Source organism: Pantherophis guttatus, chromosome 3 (genome assembly GCF_059756535.1).
Source record: "Pantherophis guttatus breed Tessera chromosome 3, ASM5975653v1, whole genome shotgun sequence".
In the NCBI taxonomy this organism is placed as follows: Eukaryota; Metazoa; Chordata; class Lepidosauria; order Squamata; family Colubridae; genus Pantherophis; species Pantherophis guttatus.
Window position 1 is genome coordinate 172950317 of NC_142065.1, and position 23033 is coordinate 172973349.

The window sequence follows — 23033 nt, forward strand, 5'->3', positions numbered from 1 at the left end:
AACCAACACCTTGAATCGCACCCGGAAGACCACTGGGAGCCAGTGCAGCTCGCGCACTGATAGAATGAACATGAGGCACAATTGGTGTAAAGGATAAAGTTCCAAGGCTGGAACCAAAAAGATTGATATCACACAGAGCTATTATCAAGACACAGGTCAAGTGCTCTCCAAAGTTGAGAAATGAGAAGTCCATTACTATATAAGAGCCACAAAAGGAAAAGATAGATATAAACCCTGGAGCAATTATATATAGCTGGCTGAATTGCTGGATTCTCCAGCAGCTGATCTTTATTAGTGGGGTTTCTTGTGCCTGCAATAAAAGCACTATTTCTACCTGAACCTTGTCCTTCACTCTTTCCACTGCTAGCTCCTGAGTGCTGATTATGCTCTACAAAGAGATTTACTATTGTATCCAGGTTGAAGCTCAGACAATAGTACTGTCTTTAAAATTCTATTTGTATGGCCACTACAGAATAGAATTAGAAAACTAGAGAGCAATAAGGGGTAACACTAAACTCAGTGCAACTTTTATCTATGTAGAGTGTATAGAATTTAAATGTTATTTTTAGTTGCCTTCTATCACCAATTGCATTTTCAGTAATATTAGGAATATTAGGTAATATTCAGTAATATTAGGTAATATTTTTATTTTATTGAAGGCCTTGAAGAGCTGCAAGCATTGGGGCAAAATGAGGCTGGACCCCAGCAAGACAAAACAATCATGTATGGGAGAATGTTGCGTCAGGGTGCCAATAGTTTTTATTGTGGTTATCTGTTTCTTAAAACATTTTTATTGTTTTGTCAGCTGGCCAGGTTATGTCTCATATATGAACCACTGTATGAGTCATATAAATGGATGGATGGATGAAATGTGCTTAGTGATTATAGATGGTTTGGAATCCTTCAACGGGAACGAAAGATAAGACAAAGAATTAAAAAAGCCACATAATTCAAATGTAAATAGAAGAAAATAAATACAAATAAAATATAACTATAAAAAAATATAAGCAAACTTGCCAACCATACTTCATTCTTGCTTAAGAAGTAATTTGATATGTTTTATTTTTAGAAATAAACATTTGTTATTCAGAAATCTATGTAATATTTATGTAGAAAAGTCATAATTAAGATCCTTGCAAAAAGTATGCCTCTTTACTTGTGGAAAAATATATCACTGACGCTGTATAGATCTATAAAATTCCCCCCAAAATGTCACAGGTAACTCTGAGCCAGAATCAGCAGACTCAAACTATACCACAATGTCTGAAAAGCACCTTGTACCAGCCGTTACAGCTTCTACAATCTGCCAAACTCCTACATTTTCAAGCTTTTTGTGTAAGAAAAGCAACACTATAAGCAATTTGTATTCAGCTGGTCCTACATGATTTGCCAAGTTTTATCTCATCATATGCCATGTAAAAGTGCTAAATATAGATAGAATCATATGATAATAATAGTTTAAAAAACAGCAAGAGTTTGGTGGCTAACTTGTATTGTGAAAGTATATAAGTGAGATGGATTTGTTCTGCAATATTATTAAATTGGTAATATTAAATTGGCAGTGTTGGATTAGATCCCAAGTTAATCTATTTCATGTTTACAGGCAAAATGCATTCCAAGTAGTTGCTGTGGATGGCATTTGCAGTGGAATAATTCAGTGTTTGTCTGCTGAAGACTGTATTGACTGGCTGCAAGCAATAGCAATTAATATCTCCAATCTCACAAAGCACAATGTAAGTATATTTCTTAGAGGTTTATCATATTTCCCACATACATTTGATCCCAATTCTCATAAGTGCCTCACAGGCCAAGTGCCGAGTTTTATGTGCATCAACTCTGCTTAAAACTTCCCCAGAGAAACCTACTCAAGTCTATTACCAACTAAATTCTGTGAAAATTCATTGCAAAACAAATCTTATCTTCACAATCTATTTTATGATTATTAGTATTGCTTCCTTTTTCACAATTCCAAACTAGAGCTGAAAATAAAACTAGATCAAATTTTGCTTCTTTATTTTGTAGTAATAGGAGACTGTCTCTGCTAGTAAAGTACAACACTACATGAGATAGATTCCTAGATTTATTTCCTTTACATTGTAAATTCAGAATAATGGAATAAATTTAAAAACCAGATGAGGAAGTTCATGCTGTATAAACTTTTTCAGTCAATACTATGGAATCACCAATTGAAATCAAATGTTTGCATTTGATCCGTTAGATCAGATACATTATAATGTAAATAGTTATCTTGGTTTCTCTTTAGAATAGAATAGAATATTATTAGCCAAGTGTGATTGGACACATAAGGAATTTGTCTTGGTGCATATGCTCTCAGTATACATAAAAGAAAAGATACGTTCATCAAGAATCATAAGGTACAGCACCTAATGATAGTCATAAGGTACAAATAAGCAATCAAATCATATTAGAAAACAGACAATATAAATTGTAAGGATACAAGCAACAAAGTTACAGTCATATAGTCATTAGCGGAAGGAGATGGGTGATAGGAACGATGAGAAGATTAATAGTAGTGCAGACTTAGTAAATAGTGTGACAGTGTTGAGGGAATTATTTGTTTAGCAGAGTGATGGCGTTCAGGAAAAAACTGTTCTTGTATCTAGTTGTTCTGGTGCGCAGTGCTCTATAGCGTCGTTTTGAGGGTAGGAGTTGAAATAGTTTATGTCCAGGATGTGAGGGGTCTGTAAATATTTCTGATCTCTCTTCAGTGTCATCCCTATTTATTTATTTTTATCCTTTTCAATCCCTTCACTTCACTAATTCCCTACCTCTTTAGGTCTTGTTCAATATTCACAAACCAGAAATTTAGAGTCTAAACTAACTGAGTTTCAAATATTTATTTTCCCCAGTCTTTCTTGTTATAATCTTTTAAAAATGAAGTCTACTAAGTCTGTATAAAGGGAAGTATTATTTTCTATATTTTACTTCATTTATTATCAAATGTTCTCTATCTGAAAGTATTTAGAATTAATTTTAGCTGTAATGCTGGAAATCCATTGAGAAAATATGTATTTCATGGAAATGTATATTCTCTTACAAAGCACTTTATTAATACTGAAAATTTGGTGTGTTGTAGAAACATCACAAGCATATAATTTGTCTACCATATGCAAAGTTTATACTATGCAAGCCAGTTACATTATTACTTATTCATCCATATAATGCTGCCTCTATATCTGACTATACATTTCTCTATAACCTTGACAAATGGGAATAATTCTAACCTTTATGCTTATGCTAAATAATTTTATGTTATTAATTTTAACTTGTGTTCCGGGCTATTTTTGATATTCATAATAATAACTTTCTCAGTTGAATCCAGCATTTTAAACCAAATTACAATTGCCTCTGATTAACTCTGTAATTATAACTGCCAGCTGAAATGATGATGATTATCATATTGGTCCTAGAGGGTTTATTTTTGCAAGAACATAACTTATTTAGTAAGCTAACATAAATTCATAAACTGGTTAAAAAAAAATGGGAGGAGAGAAGGGAGACAATTCACTTTGATACCATTACACTAAGCATAGGAGTTTAACTGTTAAGAAACAAGTAATGATTATCTTCCTTACAATAAACCAGTAAAGATAGGATACAATAAATCATATATTTAGGAAAAAATATTAGGCAATTGGGTGACAGATGGTTCTCCTGAATTCCCCCTAACTTTTCTTTTCTGTTAGAGATTCATGCCATAACATCTGTACTATGTACCCTACATTAGCTTATTTTCTCAAATGTAATGGATAACACTATCCCAATTGTAAGACTAGGATTAAAGTATATGAAATACGGAAGAGCCTTGATAGTACAGTGGTTTAGTGCACCCTGTTATTAACACAGCTGCCTGCAATTTCTGCTGGTTCGAATCTCTCCAAGGCTCAAGGTTGACTCAGCCTTCCATCCTTTCTAAGGTAGGTGAAATGAGGACCCAGTTTGTGGGGGCAATAAGCTGACTTTATATAAAATATACAAAAGAATGAAGGCTATTGCTTAACGCATTGTAAGCCGCCCTGAGTCTCCGGAGAAGGGCGGCATATAAATCAAATTAAAAAAAAAAAAAAAGAATGTTGACATCTTATTTTTTCCTGGATAACAACTTCTCTTTGGTGTAGGATTACCAGATTTGAGCTACAAAAATATAAACAATGACTGGAAGAAAGAGACCTGTATCTCTCTGTTTTCTTTTATACTTTGGATCCCAATTAGCAATAAATATACAAACCATGACGTCTATTGGATGTCATGGATGAACTCTACTTTAGTATATTTTCCTGTTTCCCTCCAAAATGCTTGTTTGCTTTTGTAGGTGTCAGCCAAAATCCTGAGGTGAAATCAAACATGAGTGTTTATAGCAATATGAGGATAAATGTTCTTTTTCTCCTTGCACCAATGGTTTTTGTTTTGTTATCTTGTTTTGCTAGACAGTATCACAATCAAATGGGCCAAAAGATAGGAATGACTAGTAATTTCTTAACAGAATAACAGACTTGGAAGGGACCTTGGAGGTCTTCTAATCCAACTCCCTGCTCAAGTGTGAAAACCAATACCATTTCAGACAAATGGTTCCCCAATTTCTTTTTAAAAACCTCTAATGTTAGAACACCCACAACTTCTCGAATGCATTTATTATACTATAGTGAATATAACACTTGAATGCATTTAGTAGTATAATACTTGATAATACTGAAATACCTATCAGTAGAGATCTGCCAAAATGAAATGACTTCTAGGCAGTGATGAAATCTGAATTTTTTTACTACCAGTTCTGTGAGCGTGGCTTGGTGGGTGAGGTGTGGCTTGGGCATGGCAGGGGAAGGATATTGCAAAATCTTCATTCCTGCCCTACTCTGGGGCCAGCCAGAGGTGGTATTTGCCATTCTCCAAATTACTCAAAATTTCCGCTACCCATACTCCAGAACCTGTCAGAACCTGCTGGATCTCACCCCTGCTATATATGCCAGATTCCCAATAACACTGGCCTCACGAATAAAAACCTCAGAAAGAATTTCATGTCAGAGACCAGATGCTGCTACAGAAAAGGTGCACTCCCATCTATAGGGTCCCTATAGATGGAATTGTTTAGTCAAAGGAATTCAGAGTACATTAACCTGCCTAACTGAATTGTGCGGCAAATACTAACAGAGACAAGTGGTCCCTCAAGTAACCAGGCCCAAATAATTAACCTCAGTAGAAGCCTGGCACCTATTGTAGTTTGTGAAACAGAGATGTTACGTAGACATGCTGAAGCATGCACCTCACTGTCCATGCTGCTATGTACCAGACAATTTGAAGCTTCTGGGTGGTCTATGAAGGCAGCCTCATGTAAAGCAGTGAGATGACCAGGGGATAAGGGCTGCCTAATCAAGGAAAGAGGATCAGATATGATTAGATATATTTTGTATTCATCTCATTTTCACATGGTAATGTTAGCACTGTTCAACTTAACCATTTTTATATTTTTTGTTAGTATAAGATAATTTGGTTTAGGTCATTGATTGTGGTTTCACTTGATACGCAGTTAGAAGTACTTCTGTAGCTATTCAAATAAGTTGAGGTACAAAACAGGATGAACTATATTTGAATTTCATCCTTATTTGATGTTGGCAATAATACCTTTTTTCAGTATTTCAGAAGTATAAACACCATAAATTTATGGATTCTTGTTCTATTGAGAATTTCAGAATAAATAAATGAAGCTTTTGTAGGATTGAATAGTCTCAGCAGATATGTTGCTCAAAAGCCATGCCAACATATTGGTCTGGGATAAAGTTTATAAATTACCACTTAGCTTGACTCCAAGAATATTTTAGCTTGCTGATGTACAGAGTCATGGTGAGTGATTATCTGCCAGTTGATTCTGCTTTACTTCATAGCATTTCTAATGATGGCCAAAAAAAATAATAGGATAAGAAAAGACTGTCAAAGATGGGACAGAATTTCTTCTCTCTCTTTATTGTTCAGCTACATGACTCCAGAAGCTGCTGTTATTTTTAAGAGATAAGCAGCACAAAATCGTAGTGGTGCTTTCATCTAGACTGAATGGTAGATAATCTGAACAGCTGAATCTGAAAGAAGTGTAGAGTAGAAAGAAATAATTGCAGCAACCTCGGGGGAAGGACAGTAGAAGCAATAAAGTATTAGATTGTGATGTCAGAGAGAGGTTGGCTGTCAGTCTCTGATTTTCTATCTTCTGTATTATTTAATGGCCATATTCGTTTCTAAGAAGTTTACAGATTCCTTTGCAGGTATTATATGAATGCAAACCAAATAAGTTTACCTCAGTGCAGACTTCCAAATGTAGATAGTACTGACATACTAGGCATTATTATGACTAGCCATAGCAAGGACATTGTACATAATGTATGTAGAAATTGTTTATCTCCAACCTAGCTCTGATTAGTCTTGCAGGCCAGTAATGTATATTCATATATATTATGAAGTACATTAAAAATATAAACCTAAAATGAATGCCTTAAAAATATAAACCACAAATTCCCTCAACTTTGATCAATTATTAGTATGGGTGAAAGATTAAATGCTTATTTTGAAGCATAAGGGAAAGTTATTGTAAAATATCAATTGTAATCAGATGTATATCTATACATATACTCTAATAGCTTTATCTTAATTATTATTTCTGTTTGTGAAAGAACAAACGTTTTAGTGAAGCTTTTAATTAGCCTCACAATTATTGCAATGTAACCAATATCAAATGATATTAAAACGTAGGCATTTGTATATTTCTCAATCATTAGTCTAAGGATTTTCAGTTTGAAACAATCTTGGCACAAAATGTAGTTGCAAGCTGTGGTGCTGCATGAAGCAGATAGATGTGCCCCCACTGTCTTAGGCTTGTCATTTTAAATTAATTTCTACCTTCCTTCAACATCTCACCTCTTGTCAATGCCATGCTCTGAGAAAAAGATTCTTCTTCACAGCAAGATCTTCAACGCTACATTTACCAATGTACCTGGAAGGACTATACAGAGACAGTGAGATTGAAAAAGGAAAGAAAAAAGGAAGTACCTGAGGAAAGGCAACATTTTTCCCATCAAGGGAGATCAAACAAACCACAGGGAGAATAGGTTCTGTTATGAATGTGGCAAGGTAGGAAATTTAGCTAAAGATTGTCAGTTGCCTGATAAAAGAATGTTAGAGGGAAGAAGAAAATAATGTTGCTTTTCTAAAAGTGTGGAGGGATATAAAGGTATGAAACTGGGGTTGCTGTCTGCAGCTGAGAAAAGCAGCTGCAGCCAGGAAGAAATGCTTTCCACTCCCACGTCCCCAAGGATATCTTCAGCTCATTGCTTTTCTCAAAGGACAGTAAAAGTTTACAATCTCAGAAATTTGAGAGAAGATGAGCTCAGTCAGTCAATCATTCCCTTCCCCAAGACAAAAGCATGCAGGGTACTGTTGCAGATATCTGGCTAATTGAGCCATACCGGCATTTTGGGAAACAAGGTGATGTCCATAGGCAGACTCAACCCACCCAGGCCCTTAGCTTACAAAAGCCTTGGGTATGTACAAGAGAAAAGAAGAAACAAAACAAGTAGATGAGAAATCAGGAAGCAATTTCTGGAATGCACAATTACTGTATTACAGAAAGCAAGAAGGGTATTGGTGAACTGCCAGGACCACGAGCTATGGACTAAGTATTTATGTAACTGTATTATGTTGCAAGGGTTAGGATTAGGAAGATGGAGTTAGCCCAGAACGACAACCTAATGCTAGGAGAGATGTGAGCCACAATAATAAATTGTGTACAATTACCAGCTACTGTGTGATGTGACTAGTCTTTGGAAAACAAAGAATTCTCACAATGACACACTAGTGGATCTTTTAAATATTGAGTTCAGTTCAAACAGCTATTGGTAAAAATATATGAAATTCTGAGAAATGAATACACCATACTTTAGATAAAATTCAGAGCTTGTATACTTATACTTTACAACACAGCAAGGAATGCAGATTGTTGCAACATTGTGGAAAGATACCATTATGATTGACAAAGGACCAACTTTTAATATAATGGTTTCCATTTCTACTTCCAGCTAATAGGACACTGTTTTACATATATAGCGATGGCACTTAGACTTATATACTGCCCCATAGTGCTTTACAGCTCCTATGCACTGTTTACACTGACAGCATTTTACCCCAACAATCTGGATCCTCATTTTACTGACTTTGGAAGAATGGAAGCCTGAGTCAACCTTGAGGCTCTCCGGATTGAACTCTTGGCTGTGGGCAGAGTTAGCTTGCAATACTGCATTCTGACCACAGCACCAGGGTTGGGTTCTACATACCTTTACTACCAGTTCACAGCGGGGCCACACGTGTGTGCTTGCTTCACTCATGCACGTGCACGCTCTTCTGCGCATGCGCAGAAGCATTTTGATGATGTTGGGGTCGGTGGGCGGGGCCTCCCGCTGATTTTACTACCGGTTCTATAGAACTGGGGGCAACCCACCACTGCACAGCACCATTTACAGTGTGTGTATGTGTGTGTAAATACACAGAGAAAGAGAAATATATGTGCATGCATGCACACACACATTCCTATAATCAAAACATTTAAACAGAATAACCTGTTTTTGTTGTTTTAATGTTTAGTTGTTTAGAAATAGCATTCCAAAAGGAATGTTCATGCTGTCCACTGCATATTCTTTTTTATGGGAAAGAACTGTTACTTAACTTTAATTGTGGAAATAAATGTTTATGCCTAACTAATAAATAAATAAATGACATTTTTTATAGTTGTCCTTTGAACATGAAAACTCTTCCTTTAAAGCATTTATTAAGCTCCTAAACTATATAAAGTCTAAGAACAATAATAAATTTCTAGGAAAAAAATAATTTTCCTGGTGTTATATGACTTATTTTAAAAAGGTATGCTCATAAATTGTTGCCAGATCAATGATGCACTTGTAAACGTATGTGTGTGTGTGTAAACTAAGAAGAAGATATGTAAATTGAAGCAATGCTAAATTCCCCCCCCCCAATCTTATGCACTAATGGGTTGCAGAAGATAACAAGGTTATTTGGGGCACATTTTGCTTTTGTCCTTTTGCCTTATATCACACAGAGATATGTGGTTTACCAATCTGGATTGCTCCATGTAACAACCCCCACCCCCGCTCCAATCTTTGTACAAAAGCTGGATAGTTAAAAACAGGCAATAGTCTAAAAAAACATAGAGTTAGGTTCAGCTTAGTGTCTTTTCTTTTTTGTGTGTGTTATATATTTGAGTTGTTTACTTTGTACTCTTAGTTTTGTTTTGTTCTATCTGTATTCTGCCTTTCTCTGGAAGTGCCTAAGGTGAATGTATTCAGAAGTATTTTACAGTTTTCTCCAAGAAGACAGTATATTTTTAACCAGAGAATAATGTGGAGTAGAATTGCATTGTGAGCTCAATAGAGACGGTATAGAAAATACATATTGACCTAGAATGAGTTCAGATCTATTTTAGATCTCAAAAGCCAGGTGAATATCATCCTTTGGAGATTTGTTATTTTTCTCTTTTTTAAATAGTTTCTGGAAGCAGGAAGCTGGGTCACGTCTGTTATGTGATAGCGTTTTGTTAGCATTCATCTATTCAGTATTTACCTCTCAGTCTATTTTACTTTTTCTCTGAATAAAAATATAGATTTTCTTCTGATTATTGCCATACAAAATATGAGATGTTTAGAAAAAAGATTATTTAGCAGACATTTACAAAATTAAATTCATATAAAATCAAGTAAACTGAAATGATACTTTAATAGAATAATAATAATATGAGCAATAATAATGATACATTTGATAATAGGACATTTAAGTACAAAATTCAAGAATGGCACTTTGTCAATCCACCAAGATAGACCAGAGTAGGAAGCCAAGCATCTGCATATTAATTTTTATTATAAGATTATAGTAACAGGGTGTTGCAAGTCTGAATGAACTTCCCCCTTGGCTTCATGAGAACAGAGGTTGATGGTGGTCTTGAGACACTTATTAGGTTTCAGTTTTGGTCCAGACTCAGATACCTTTTATCTCACTGTTGTCTTGAATGTAGCTCTTTCCCCTGTTCCCCAAGGTTATCCCTTCTGCCCTTTGCACACCTTAAAATCATTTTTAAAACAAACAACCTATTAATATATATGTCAGTTTCACAGAGGAAGTATGTAATAATGCCATTTTGTTCCATGTGACTGAATCATAATTGAATCAATTTATTTATTAATCCATTTTTCTTTTTACTTTTATAGATTAAAAAAATCAACAGGAATTTTCCCGTAAACCAGCAGGTAAGGAATGAATATATGTTTTGAAACTTTAATTCACAGTTGTTCTATATCTGGTAAAATACAGGTAATTCTCGACTTACAACAGTTCATTTAGTGACCATTCAAAGTTACAATGGCACTGAAAAAAGTGACTTATGACCATTTTTCATACTTACAATTGTTGCAGCATCTCTGTGATCATGTGATCAAATCCAGATGCTTGGCAACTGACTCAGATTTATGATGGTTGCAGTGTCCTGGAGTCATGTGATCACCTTTTCTGACCTTCTGACAAGCAAAGTCAATGGGGAATCCAGATTCACTTAACAACCATGTTACTAACTTAACATCTGCAGTGATTCACTTAATTGTGACAAGCAAGATTGTAAAATGGGGCAAAACTCACTTAATAAATGTCTCACTGAACAACAGAAAATTTGGGCTCAATTCCTTTCCAGTAGGCATGCAATATGGCTGTTGTTGGGTAGAGAAGGGAGAGAGAGATTGAAAAACTGACTGAGATGTCATGGAATATTGAAAATGAAGATCACATGATCACAGTAGTGGCCCACCATTGAAATCTGTAACACTGAAGCAGCCTCAACTTTCCCAAAGTGCCTTCCCCCAGAGTGATGGTTCCCAGATTTTAGGAATATTTTAAAAGATAGTCCATTTGAGGTACCTTGGTTCGAAAAAAAGACCTATGAGGCATCATTTCACACAGCTAAAGGTCATAATAATGAGAGGGTGCATGTGTGTGTGTGTGTGTGTGTGTGTGTGTGTGTGTGTGTGTGTGTGTATGAAAGGCCAGTTAAAAAAAGGCCAGTTTAAAAAGAAAATTTCTATTGTATTCTGAAGGGAAAAGGCTTTATTAGACAACAAGAAGGTGACATATGAGGGCTTCTATCAGTGGTGGGTTCCGCCCGGTTCTGCCCGGTTCCGCCAAACCGGTAGCGGTAATGATATGACGTCACCGAACTGATTCTGTCCCCCTGCCCCGCTGCCTCCTGCGTTATTCTTACCTTTTATTTGGCCCCACCCTCAATCTACTGCTGCCTCCTGAGTCCCAGCTGATCGGCTAGAAGGAAAAAAGCTGTTTAAACTTTTGCCATGGGGCTTCAAAGAGCCGCTCTACAGCTGATCAGTGTTAAAAGGCAGTATGGTGGTAGACCGGTGCCTCCAAAAACAAATGAGTAGACTGGTACAGCTCTGCAAGCAGTTAAAAGCCTGGTAGACCAGTACCTCTGCTAAATCCTAAAGAATTGTCACATGACCATCAAGCCATGCCCACAAAATAAGCCACACCCACAGAACTGGTAGTAAAAAAATTTAGAACCCACCCCTGGCTTCTATATTTGGCTTGACAAATTAGGACACAAAGCACAGGTGTGTTAGTTTTCTTGGAATACATCACTCCTGAACAGCTGTTTATCAGTAACTAAAAAGGTCAGCACATGGGAGAGATGGAAGTAGTTGGAAAAGCAGTACATTTTCAACAATTATCCATATTTATGTAAGAAGCCCTTCAGAATAAAGAGACTCACAACAGCATCAAGCCTAGGTTTTGAATTATCTCTGCCTAAAGTTCTTTTTTGCACTTTGTAGAGCTTCAAATAATGTTTATTGCTGTTCCAGCATCTTGAAATTGGTGGTAAAGTTCTAACTTTAACTCTGATCAAAAGACAGTCAATGTTTTTTTACATCATTTAAATTTCAGTGTCTGAGATATGACTGAAGATATGACTGAAGTATGTTTTCTTTCCTAACTTTATTTCATGCTCTTAAAAAGGGAGAAAGAAAATAGAACTTCCAAATTTCTTTTTTGAACTGAAAATTTGTTTTTGTAGGTTTTCACATTCACACTATCAGAAGATTTATGCTGATAATCTCAAAACATGTTTAAAAAAGGTTTGTCTTTAGAATAAGGCAGTGGCTTAATTATAACAACTGTAATAGCACTTTTATTTTCCTGGTATTTATTTATCAAAGGAAAAACAGGTATATTGGAAAACAACAGGAAAGCGGAACAAGCAAATATACTAAAAGTTTGTTCTAACAGTGGCCAACAAACTGTCCTATTGTCCCAGAAGATGGATCTGAGAGGGAGCCATGCTGCATCAAGGTTATTGATCACTCTAACTTCATGAATTGGTCCAACCTTTTTTGAAGCTAGTGAAGCTGGTAGCCAGCATAACAAGTCAATTAATTAATTAGGCCTGAAGTGTTGGGGTGGAGAGGAGAATGTGTCAAGAGGGAATAGACTGAAAAAACAGAGAACACATTCATAAAATACTCTTTAGGTATTTTACTAGATAAAAATAATTTTAATTTTTTATAACTGTTGATGTTCAAAATTCAAATTCTGCATTCCCAGACTGACATGTATTGAACATCTACATCTAAAAATACATTTGTCCTGCAACCATCTGTTATCAAAGAACACAGTGATCAGCCTCATTATGAAGAGGAAGGCACAAAGCTGAAACAACAATGCTAAGTATGTATAAAAACACATAGGGGAGTTGGATTCTTGCTGTTAAATTAAGCAGAAATGCACACCAGGGTGTCAATTATGCAGTGATAATTCCTGCATATTGCATTGTCAGCTGTCTGCAACTAAACATTGATTGTTTTGCATAGATGGGAGCTTGGACTGCATTTGTTATAAAGGCTTTGTTTATGAAACAATAGGATTTCTGCAAGAGATTTGGGAGTAGAACAAATGGAAAAAAATCATTACCACTTTAAATTCTCTTGAAAAGCCATAGGACATCAGTCTGTGATTCTCTGTGGGATTCCTGGAGGATTGTTACCTGCATTGTTGCTTTTCCAGACTAGTATGTAGGCATAATGACAAAAGTTCTAAACGCCTTTAGGCATTTCTCTATATTTCTGTCTCCATTACTCTTACTAAAATATGTGCAGCATAGACATAACGTTGATGGTCAGTTTCCTAATTGGACATTTCTAAACATACTTGGGAAATAGGTTCTCCGCATCTGAAGATTTCAGTACTGGAACATAGAAATGCTGTAGGAGCTGCAATGAGAGCTGTAGAACTAATTTTAGGTCATGGGTTACTGAAAGTATTACAGGTTTTCATACATACAAGTTGTATTGTTTTTCATGATAATGTATTTTTCATGATAATATATAAAAAAAAGATTTTTAGAAACATCTGATTATTGGTCATCTTTGATTATCCATTAGACACTGAGTTTATCTATAAAACCAAATAATAGACTCTTATTTATTCTTTAAGATGATTTAAAAATATTGGGGTAGAATTTCAAATCAGGCAAAACTAACAGTGAATTGTCTCCTTTAGACTGTTGCTCTTTGTAAGGCATGTCTTATAATATATGGTGAAATGTTATAGATAGATAGATAGATAGATAGATAGATAGATAGATAGATAGATAGATAGATAGATAGATATTGAAGGATAAGTTCCAATAAAAAATGTTATGTGGAAAATTATTTTATTGCTGTATAGTTAAGCTTTTAGAAGACATTAGTGAAGAAAGATACTTTTGACATTCTTAATATAGTTTGAAAGCAATCTGGCATTATTTTGCTTTCTCCCTATATTAGAGTATTGAAATCCTGTCAAATAATAATGAATACATTCAACCCAGTGCCACAAACCTCCAAATATATAGCCTAAAATAACAGCCATGCTGTTTATTGTAGGAGCTGCAGGATAGAAAAACTATCAGTGCCTTGCGTCGAAGCAATTTAAAGTCTTACTTATTGACCAATCTGTGAAATATGGTATACATGCATCTTATAGTTTCATCTAGCTTATAGAAATTATGGACTTTAAATTTCTTAATATTTACGTTTGGTCCATATTTCTGCTGAGGCAGATTTTCTTACTGACAGTAGATGTAAGAAGTATTTACGATTAAAGAACCAACAATAATTATTTTGATAAATATAGTTAAATATTGCAGACTCCTCTATCTATGCATTTTAAGAACTTTACTTTACTTGAGATACACAATTAGGCAGTTCAAATCTTCAAAGATTGTTCACTTCAGCAAAGAATCAAAGAAGCATGCCCTCAAAGCTGATTTCTGAAGCAATGTGGGTTTTTTTATTCAACCATGCTAGGAGAATCACCCAAGTTGGTTTCCTCTGGGCTGTTTGCAGCTGTCATCACATAATGTGGCATTCCAAGAGTGGAAGAGATTTCTATATCTGTGTAGCATCTGTACATAAGTCTCTTCTAATTTTTGTGCTGGTGGAAAAGGTGAGAATTCTCTTTATAGCATTTGCTGAAAGATATAGAAATAAAGTGATGTAGAAGGCTGGATATCTCCTCACAAGAGGAAGAACATGAACACCAGGACAATAGAAATGTACTATTGGAGAAGAAAGGCTTTGATCAAACTTTCCCCACTCAAGCGAGATGTGTTTTATATTTTGCTAAATTATGGTGATGTTAACAAGAAATCAAGCTTGCAATTGATGATTTTGAGTATCTTCTCAAAAATAAAATTGGAGAGAAACAGGAGGGAATTTTTTTAAAGCCATTATTTTAAGAAATGTGGCTTGTATAAATAAATTAATATCTTGTGCATCTCTTATTTGTCTGGAAGGGAAAGGCACAATAAATATCAAAGACTTCCATAATACAATTCCTTGATTTTTCTGGAACTGAGATAGATATTTTTCTACTTAAGGAAAATATTGATCAAAAGAAACGTTATTCAGAGTTTATTCCTTGCAGTATCCACAACTAGAGTAAATAACCTCCTTTAGCTTTTGTTTGTGACAATAGAACAGAAAGTAGTCTATGCATTTGTTCCTGGTGAAAATAAAGGTTCCTTGCACTATACCTCATGCATTCAGAGACATGCTTTTCCAAGGCAGATTGTATTGTCTCTACCTCTCCATGGTATATATTCTTCACAGAAACCAAGCTAGGTTATTTTTCTCAAATTTAACAATGTAGCGTTGCTGCTGATTTTCTGTCCTTCCAAATCAAATCCCCTTTGCTCTGCTTAAAGGCTTCCGTTGACTTTTTATAGAGGTTATATTTTGAACATTTTCAGCCCATAAAAATATCACTGGTGTTTGTATGTGGGTGATAGTTTAGGGAAGGGGCGTTGGTCCTACCTGACACGCTCCTTCTCATTGGGTGGAGACAGCAGCCATGCTTGGGTAGTGACTCGTACGATCAGATTGGAGGACTGAGCCTGTAAAATTTGACAAGTCCCGCCTCTGTTGCCAGGGATCCCAGCTTTTGGTGAAGACGGAAGGAAAAAGGCTCGTCGTGTGGCAGAGACATTTGTGAAGAGTACCAGAAAGAGAAAAAAACAATACCCCAAAGACCCAGATTGAAAACGGGTGGGGATGGCTGCTGTCTCCACCCAATGAGAAGGAGCGTGTCAGGTAGGACCAACGCCCCTTCTCCATTGAGAGTGGAGACAGCAGCCATGCTTGGGACATACCCAAGTTCACAGTGTTAGGCAAGGGAGGGCTCAGTCTGGGCCAATGACTCTCCTCCCGCAATAACCCTTTGTAACACATTACGTTCAAAGGCTGCCTCCTGTGGGGCAAACCTGTCCAACTTATAATGCTTAACAAAAGGAGAAGGAGAAGTCCAGGTTGCCGCTCTGCAAATGTCCACTCATGACGCTTGCATGGCCCAGGCCGCGGATGTTGCTGCGCTGCATGTTGAATGCGCCATCAACCTTGCCAGTAAAGGAGAAGAGCGAAGCTCGTAGGCAGTAGCAATCGTCTGGCGAATCCAGCGACTGATGGTAGATGAGGATACCTTAGAACCTAAGGAAACAGGAAGGAAGGAGACAAACAAGGACTCCGAATGCCGGATCGCTGCCGTTCTGTTGAGGTATATCCGGAGAGCCCTCCGGACATCCAACTTGTGCCACTTCTTGCCTGACAGAGTGGTTGGCTGAGGGCAAAAGTCTGGAAGAATAAGTTCCTATGTGGTGAAACACAGAGTTAGTTTTAGGAACAAAAGTAGGATCTAGCCTTAGGACCACACAATCTGCATGGAAGACACATAAATCGATACTCATCGATAACGCTGCAATTTCCGAAATCGTCCTAGCTGTCATAATCGCCACTAGGAAGGCCACTTTGCAAGACAGAAGCCGCAGGCTGGTAGATTTCAATGGCTCGTACGGTGCACCTGTGAGAGAAGTCAAAACAATAGAAAGGTCCCAAGTAGGGTACCTATGTAACACCAGCAGGCATAAATTAGAGGCTCCTCTGAGGAAGCGACGAATCAAAGGCTCCTGTGACAATGAAGGAAGGGAGCTGTAGGTTAGGACTGAAGTGAGAGCCGCCACCTGTCGTCGGAGAGTATTGGGAGAGAGACCCTTGTCTAAGCCGTCCTGCAAAAACATGAGAACCTGAACTATGGAGGCCCGGATGGGAGAAACGCCGTGCAGGTTACACCAAGTAGAAAATGCCCGCCAAGTGGCTGAGTAAATACGGTCCGTATTTACCTAGACACCTGAATGGTCTTTATGACCGTGGCCGGGAGATTGTCACGCAGCAGCGCGTCCCACTCAATCTCCAAACGGTCAGTTGCAACCACTGGGGATCCGGGAGCAGTATCGCCCCTTGAGATAGGCAATCCACGGGCAGGGAAGTCTCCAGGGGGAAGGCACTGGCGACTGCAGAAGGTCGGCAAACCACGACCTTCGCGGCCAGTGTGGAGCTAGAAGGAGCAACTCCGCTTGTTCCTGTATGAGTTTCTGCAGAACCCTCGGGATGAGGGAAATTGGGGGGGAATGTATAAAGCAACCCGTGGGGCCAACGGGAGCGCAGAGCATCCCCAGCCTCCGCCTGGTGTGCTGGAAATCTCGTGAAAAATCGTGGAAGTTGGGAGTTCATTGGTGATGCGAACAAATCGACCACTGGAGTGCCGAACCGGGAGGACAGAACCTGGAACAAACGAGGATTCAGACGCCACTCTGCGTGATCAATTAGTTGTCGGCTTATCTAGTCTGCGCATATATTCGATTCCCCTGATATGTGTTCTGCCCTCAAAGAAGCCAGCCGGCGCTCCGCCCAGAAACCCAATCTCTTGGCCTCCCGTATAAGGGCTCTGGACCTGGTGCCCCCTTGGCGATTAATGTGCGCCTTTGCCATCACATTATCTGTAAGAACTAAGACGTGAGATCCGGACACTAGATGTTGAAAGGCTCGAAGGGCTAAATAAACTGCATGTAACTCGAGCCAGTTGATGTTTAATGATGACTCGGGTGTCGACCAAGTGCCCTGGGCCACCTGATCTAGACAGTGGGCTCCCCAGCCAAGCGTGCTGGCATCAGTCGTAATCACCAGCCATTGCGGTTCAAAGAAAAGGCAGCCCCTAGAACTGGCTGGAGACCGCCACCATCTGCGCGAAGCCAAATGGTCTGAATGGACCAAATACACTGTAATTGGTCTGGCAGTCGAAAAAGAATGAGCCGACAGGGATTGTTGCACCATTGCTGCAATCATACATTGAATGTCCTCTGGATGTAAAGAGGTAGAATCATGGTCTCGGGCTGGGCTGGCCTCCATAGATGCTCAAACCAGAGTATAAGATACAGGTGGATAAACCCTCCACCCAGCTGGAGTGCTAGACTCCACAGCATTGATACCCCACAGACGGGGGAGATCCCAATAAATCAGCTGACTCAACTGACACCAGGAAGTCTAGCAGCAACATCTGATCTGGGGTCAGAGAGGGGTCACGTCTATGTTCCCCTGGAGAAACCCTGGCTGTTATAGATGATGTAGAACCACTGTCCTTGGCCTTGACTACAGGCTTCCGTAGAAGCTTTTCTTTGCGTCTAGCAGAAAACTTAGACTGAGGTTTAATGGATACTCCATCCCCTTGCGTGTGCTTGGCATCTTTATGCTTGGAAGCAACTGACTGCTCCCTTACTGTGGCCTGGTGGCCATGTTTTGACTTGGCCAGAACCTTAGGCATGATAGGCCGTATAACACCTAAGGAGTGGAAAATAGATTCCGTGTTAAGCAAGGCAGTCCTGTATCAGGGGAATGTCAAATTCTAGATGCAGCCTGTGATAAATATGCGAGGCACCAACAGAGAAAGGAGAAGGCAATTAACTCCAAGCCTGTAAGGTGCAGCAATGTCTGCCAAAAGGGCTGAAGGCAAGGTTAGGCCAGGGTAGCAGGGACAGCCAGAAAGACTGGAGGCCTGAGAGAAGCTCAACGTGTCACCTCACCCCTAAACAAAATGGCAGCCAAAACTGCCAACTCAGGGATCACCAAGCTCCGTTACTGAGCAGATCAGCAATATCAAACAGCTGAGATGCAGACCGGTAAGAGAAATCAAAGAGCTGAGCAGGAATAAATCAGGGCAATTTTACAGTTCACCAAGCCCTTGTGATCTGACCACAAGCGGCAAACTCCAGGGAGCGCGAAAACTCCACTTCGAAGCCGGCGGCAAGGTCAATCAGCTGAGAAGCGGTTAATAGTGACAGCGGGCAGAGCTCTGTTCATTTCTGCAGGAAAGAATCAGAGCCTGGAGGAAAAGAACCGACAAGTGGTCATAGTCAGCGCAAAGACTCCACTCAGAACCCGGCAGCTAGTCTCAAACAGCTGAGAAGTGGTTCTATTGAGTCTGCTGGAGAAAAGCCACGCCTCGGTGAAAGGCCGACAAGCGGCAAGAGGCAGGGAGCGCGAAAAACTCCACTAACAGTTATGCGGCTGGCAGTGACAAAATGGCTGCCCAAAGACCGTGGGGAGTGCAAGACTCCACAAAGAGAAGCCACTGTTTAAAATGCAGGGCTCCACCTGCAAAGCCGGTGATTTTGAGCCACTCATGGGAGCGGAAAGCTCCACCAATGTACAGAAACTTACCAGTTCGATGAAAGGATGGAATGGCAGAATGGCTTCAACAAGACCTCAGAATTGTAATCTGAGGCTTCCTGAGGTAAAAAGGTTCACAGAATGTCCAGCAAACAAAAGAATAGCCAAGTACGACATCCAAGGTCAAATCCGAAGAATCAGTTATGAAAGAAAACACTCTAACTCTGAAAGCTGTCACAGCTAGCTATCCACAAACTGTGCCACCATAAGGATAGGAGCGCTAGACTCCACATTATTGTTACTCCGAACAGAAGGAGGAGATCCCCATAAATCAGATGACTCAACTAATAGTGGGAAATCTTGCATTGACATCTGATCCGGGGTCAGAGAGGAGGCATGTCTACATTCTCCTGGAGACCCAATGGTTATAGCCAATGGGGCAGAACCAGTGCCTTTGTCTTTGACAATAGGTTTTCTTAGTAGCTTCTCCTTGCTCTTAGGAGGAGCCTCAGAACAAGGCTTAATTGCTACTCCTTCCCCTTGTGTATGCTTGGAAGCTTCCATCTTAGAAGCCACTGACTGCTCACGCACTATGGCACTACGGCCATGTTTTGACTTGGCCAGAGCCTTAGGCATGTCTGGCCTTAATCAATCAATAGGGTTGAAAGGACACCCCTAAAATTTTATCAGCCCTGTAACAGGGTAATGTAAATTTAAAGGTAGTTTAAATCAGTATAAATGTGTTATAGATTGAAATTATATAGCCAACTCAATTTCCAGTAGCCAGATGTAGCATCTTAGTTTATAAGGGCAGAATATGCTTATAGCCGGCATAGAACTAAGGATTGGAGGCTTAATAGAAAAAAACTGTGCCCTTGCCCTTAAATAAAATGGCGGCCGAGCAGTCACCTAAGAGCTCAAGCTGTCGTAACTGTCAAAAACTGAAGCACTGCTCAGTCTCAAATGAAGGTAGATCTGTTTTAAATAGTCTAATTTGGCCAAATAATTAAAGCACTGTCAGAGTAAAGAGACTACACACAATTAGTCTCAGTCAGTTAATAAGCAGTAAGCCTGTTTGTAAAAAACGCCGACAAGCGGCAAGCCTTTGGGAGTGTGAAACTCCACTTCACAGCCAGCCCCAAATTCAATCAGCTGAGAGGCAGTTAGGCTAAGCAGCAGTAGCGCTTTAACAGCCTATTAGGGGGAAAGTAGCTTCTGCTAAAAGCTCTGATAAACGGAGATAGCCAGAGAGAGTCAAACCTCATAGCGAAAATGTTAATTAGCTTCAATCAGCTGTGAGGCAGTTTAAAATAGCAGGGACAACTCTGCGCTTTGTTAAAACTGCCGACAAGCGGCAAGAATCAGGGAGTGAGACAACTCCTCAAATGGAAAAGTTTATGGCTATAGTTGTTGGGAGAATCGATATGGAAGCACAAAGCTCCACAGCTGGTATCATTATTTAATTGTTAGGATCCCACCGGCTAAGACGGTGACTTTGGATCACCCCCGGGAGCGGAAAGCTCCACTAACCTTTGAAACTGACCAGTTTCAATGTGCCTCTGCTGAGAAATGAATAAAATACACTCTAACGCTGAAATCCCCTGGCAACAGGGGCTCAGCAGCGATTCCAAGTAAATTGCTATCCAAAATGGCCGCCTGTCAATCAAATAAGGGGGCGCAAGGCTCTGCAGCGATTCTGAGTGGATGATCATTCAAAATGGCCACCTGTCAATCAAAAAGGGGAGTGCGAGGCTCCGCAGCGATTTCGGGTGAATGCCTACTCAAAATGGCCGCCTGTCAATCAAAAACGGGGGCGCGAAACTCCGCAAGACAAAACTGCCTCAGAGCCTTCAAATCAATTAAATAAGTGGAAATGCTGCGAAAAGGGCAATCAGATAATAAAGCAAGCCAAGACACAGGCTGGAGATGGTAAATCTCCTTTACAATTCAATGGCAGTAAATGAGACAAAATGGCTTCCAGGCTATAATGTGGAGCTCTGTGACTAGAGGGACACAATGTAGGGAGCACAAACACTCCTCCAGCTATCACAATATATTTAAGGTGAGGTAAGGGATTGACCAAATAAGGAAGGGGCGCGAAGCTCCACGATCCCTTCAGTCAGGGGAAGGTTTTTGTTGTTTTTTTTTAAATTAATATAGAAAGGGAAGAGGGAATTCCTTTTCACCCCCACTCCCTAGCAACCCAGCAACTCTGGTTGCTGAGGTAAAAAGGGACAAAGAATTAGTCACACTCACAAAAGAATAGTCCAAGAGAAATCCGAGTCAAACCTTGATATCAACCATCTGAAAAAGAGAAATAGGAAAATTAGTAAAATTGTCAGAGACAGAAAACCACACGACTGTCCAGTCTGAAGGACTGAGCCAAAAGCTGGGATCCCTGGCAACAGAGGCGGGACTTGTCAAATTTTACAGGCTCAGTCCTCCAATCTGATCGTACGAGTCACTACCCAAGCATGGCTGCTGTCTCCACTCTTAATGGAGAAGTTCCTTTATCCTTGGATTCCAACAAAACTTTGTTCTGGGTATAATTACTTTAGTATTTAAAAAATTGAAACATTAATATCTGAATTTGCATTTCTCTTTGGGAGAAAATATGCTTTATCTAATAGAAAATGGAATATATTAGTTATCTGGGAAAGAAATGTGATAGGATTTAGTTTAATTTAGCTTTGTTTTTATTTAAAAGAATCAGTTCCACAACTGTGTCATTGGTTATTCATCAGGCTTCAGGTGATGGACTTCTGTCGTAAGAGGAAATATGGTCTCCTATTGTAAGTTTAATTAAAAAAAAAAACCTGAGAGGAAATATATATTATCCTGCCCCAAATCTTACAGTAGTTTTCTTTCTGAGTCCATATCTGCCCTTATGCCCTCAATGTTAATACTAATTTAGTATACTTCAGTGTATGTCAGGTTCTATCTTTCAAATATAAATCTGAAGTATATTTTTAAATTATTGATTCTGAAGAGGAAAGATATTATGAAATGTTTAGCTGTCAGATATCATCAGGAATTTGGAAAAAATAATCAATAAGAAATGAAAACAATGTTTTAGGGAGAGGAGACTTTAGCTCAAACATTAGAACAGTATTTTCTTTCATGAATAAAGGCAAATATAGGTGTCCTGGGATAATGTTGCAAAATCCAATCTGAGTCAGTCAGCGGGACCAGAGCTTTACTCTACAAATATTTTTTAAATATTTTCTTTTTCAGTATCCTGCCCACCCCCCCATCCCAATTTATTTATTTTTTGTACATCTGTAGCTGTGGAGCTGTTTCAAAAACTAGCATAGTTTTTAAAGAATACATAGAGAAGCATAAGTGTACATTAGGGATTTACAAAATCAGAGCTCTCCTAAAGACAAACCAGAGACATTGTGAACAATTAGGAGTCAGTGTGCATAATATAAATAAGGAACAATTAAATAGTTGAGAAAACATGCTTACAAAGTTTTGATGTGCTATTTACAATATGGGTATTCTTAACTGCATTACAGTAAGCTTCTTTAATTTAAAAAAGAAATTTTCAGGTGTAAGCAAGAAGAAATGTAGGTAGGTAGGTAGGTAGGTAGGTAGGTAGGTAGGTAGGAAGGTAGGTATGTAAAATGTAATGTGTTAGTTTACCCATGAAAACATGCATTATCAAAAGAAATAATGATCAATGTGATGTCAATAATATATCCAAATCTCTTTTGGTATAAATAATAGTACTACTGCTTGCAATTTTGAAGAAATACTTGTTCAGTATTTATTTTGGCATCAGCACTCTGCAAATAACATTAACTGACAGTGGCTTAGTTTTGTGTGCTTATTTCAGCGCCTTATCAAAACCTCACAGCAAAGAATTGGTCAGTTTACTTCTAAGTTTTCTGAGAGGTTTTCTAATTGATTATTGAACCTTCTTTCTCCTGGGCT

At 38.6% G+C, this 23033-nt stretch overlaps 1 protein-coding gene across 4 annotated transcripts in view; it reads left to right on the forward strand.

Moving 5' to 3' along the window:
- SNTG1 (syntrophin gamma 1) overlaps nucleotides 1-23033 on the forward strand; it is a 235069-nt gene that overhangs the window by 162247 nt on the left and 49789 nt on the right. For all 4 annotated transcript variants that reach the window (XM_060681983.2, XM_034429744.3, XM_060681985.2 and 1 more), the window contains 2 exons: nucleotides 1604-1733; nucleotides 10275-10313. In XM_060681983.2, coding sequence (XP_060537966.2) covers nucleotides 1604-1733; nucleotides 10275-10313 — 169 coding nt within the window. The remainder of the gene's footprint in view (nucleotides 1-1603; nucleotides 1734-10274; nucleotides 10314-23033) is intronic.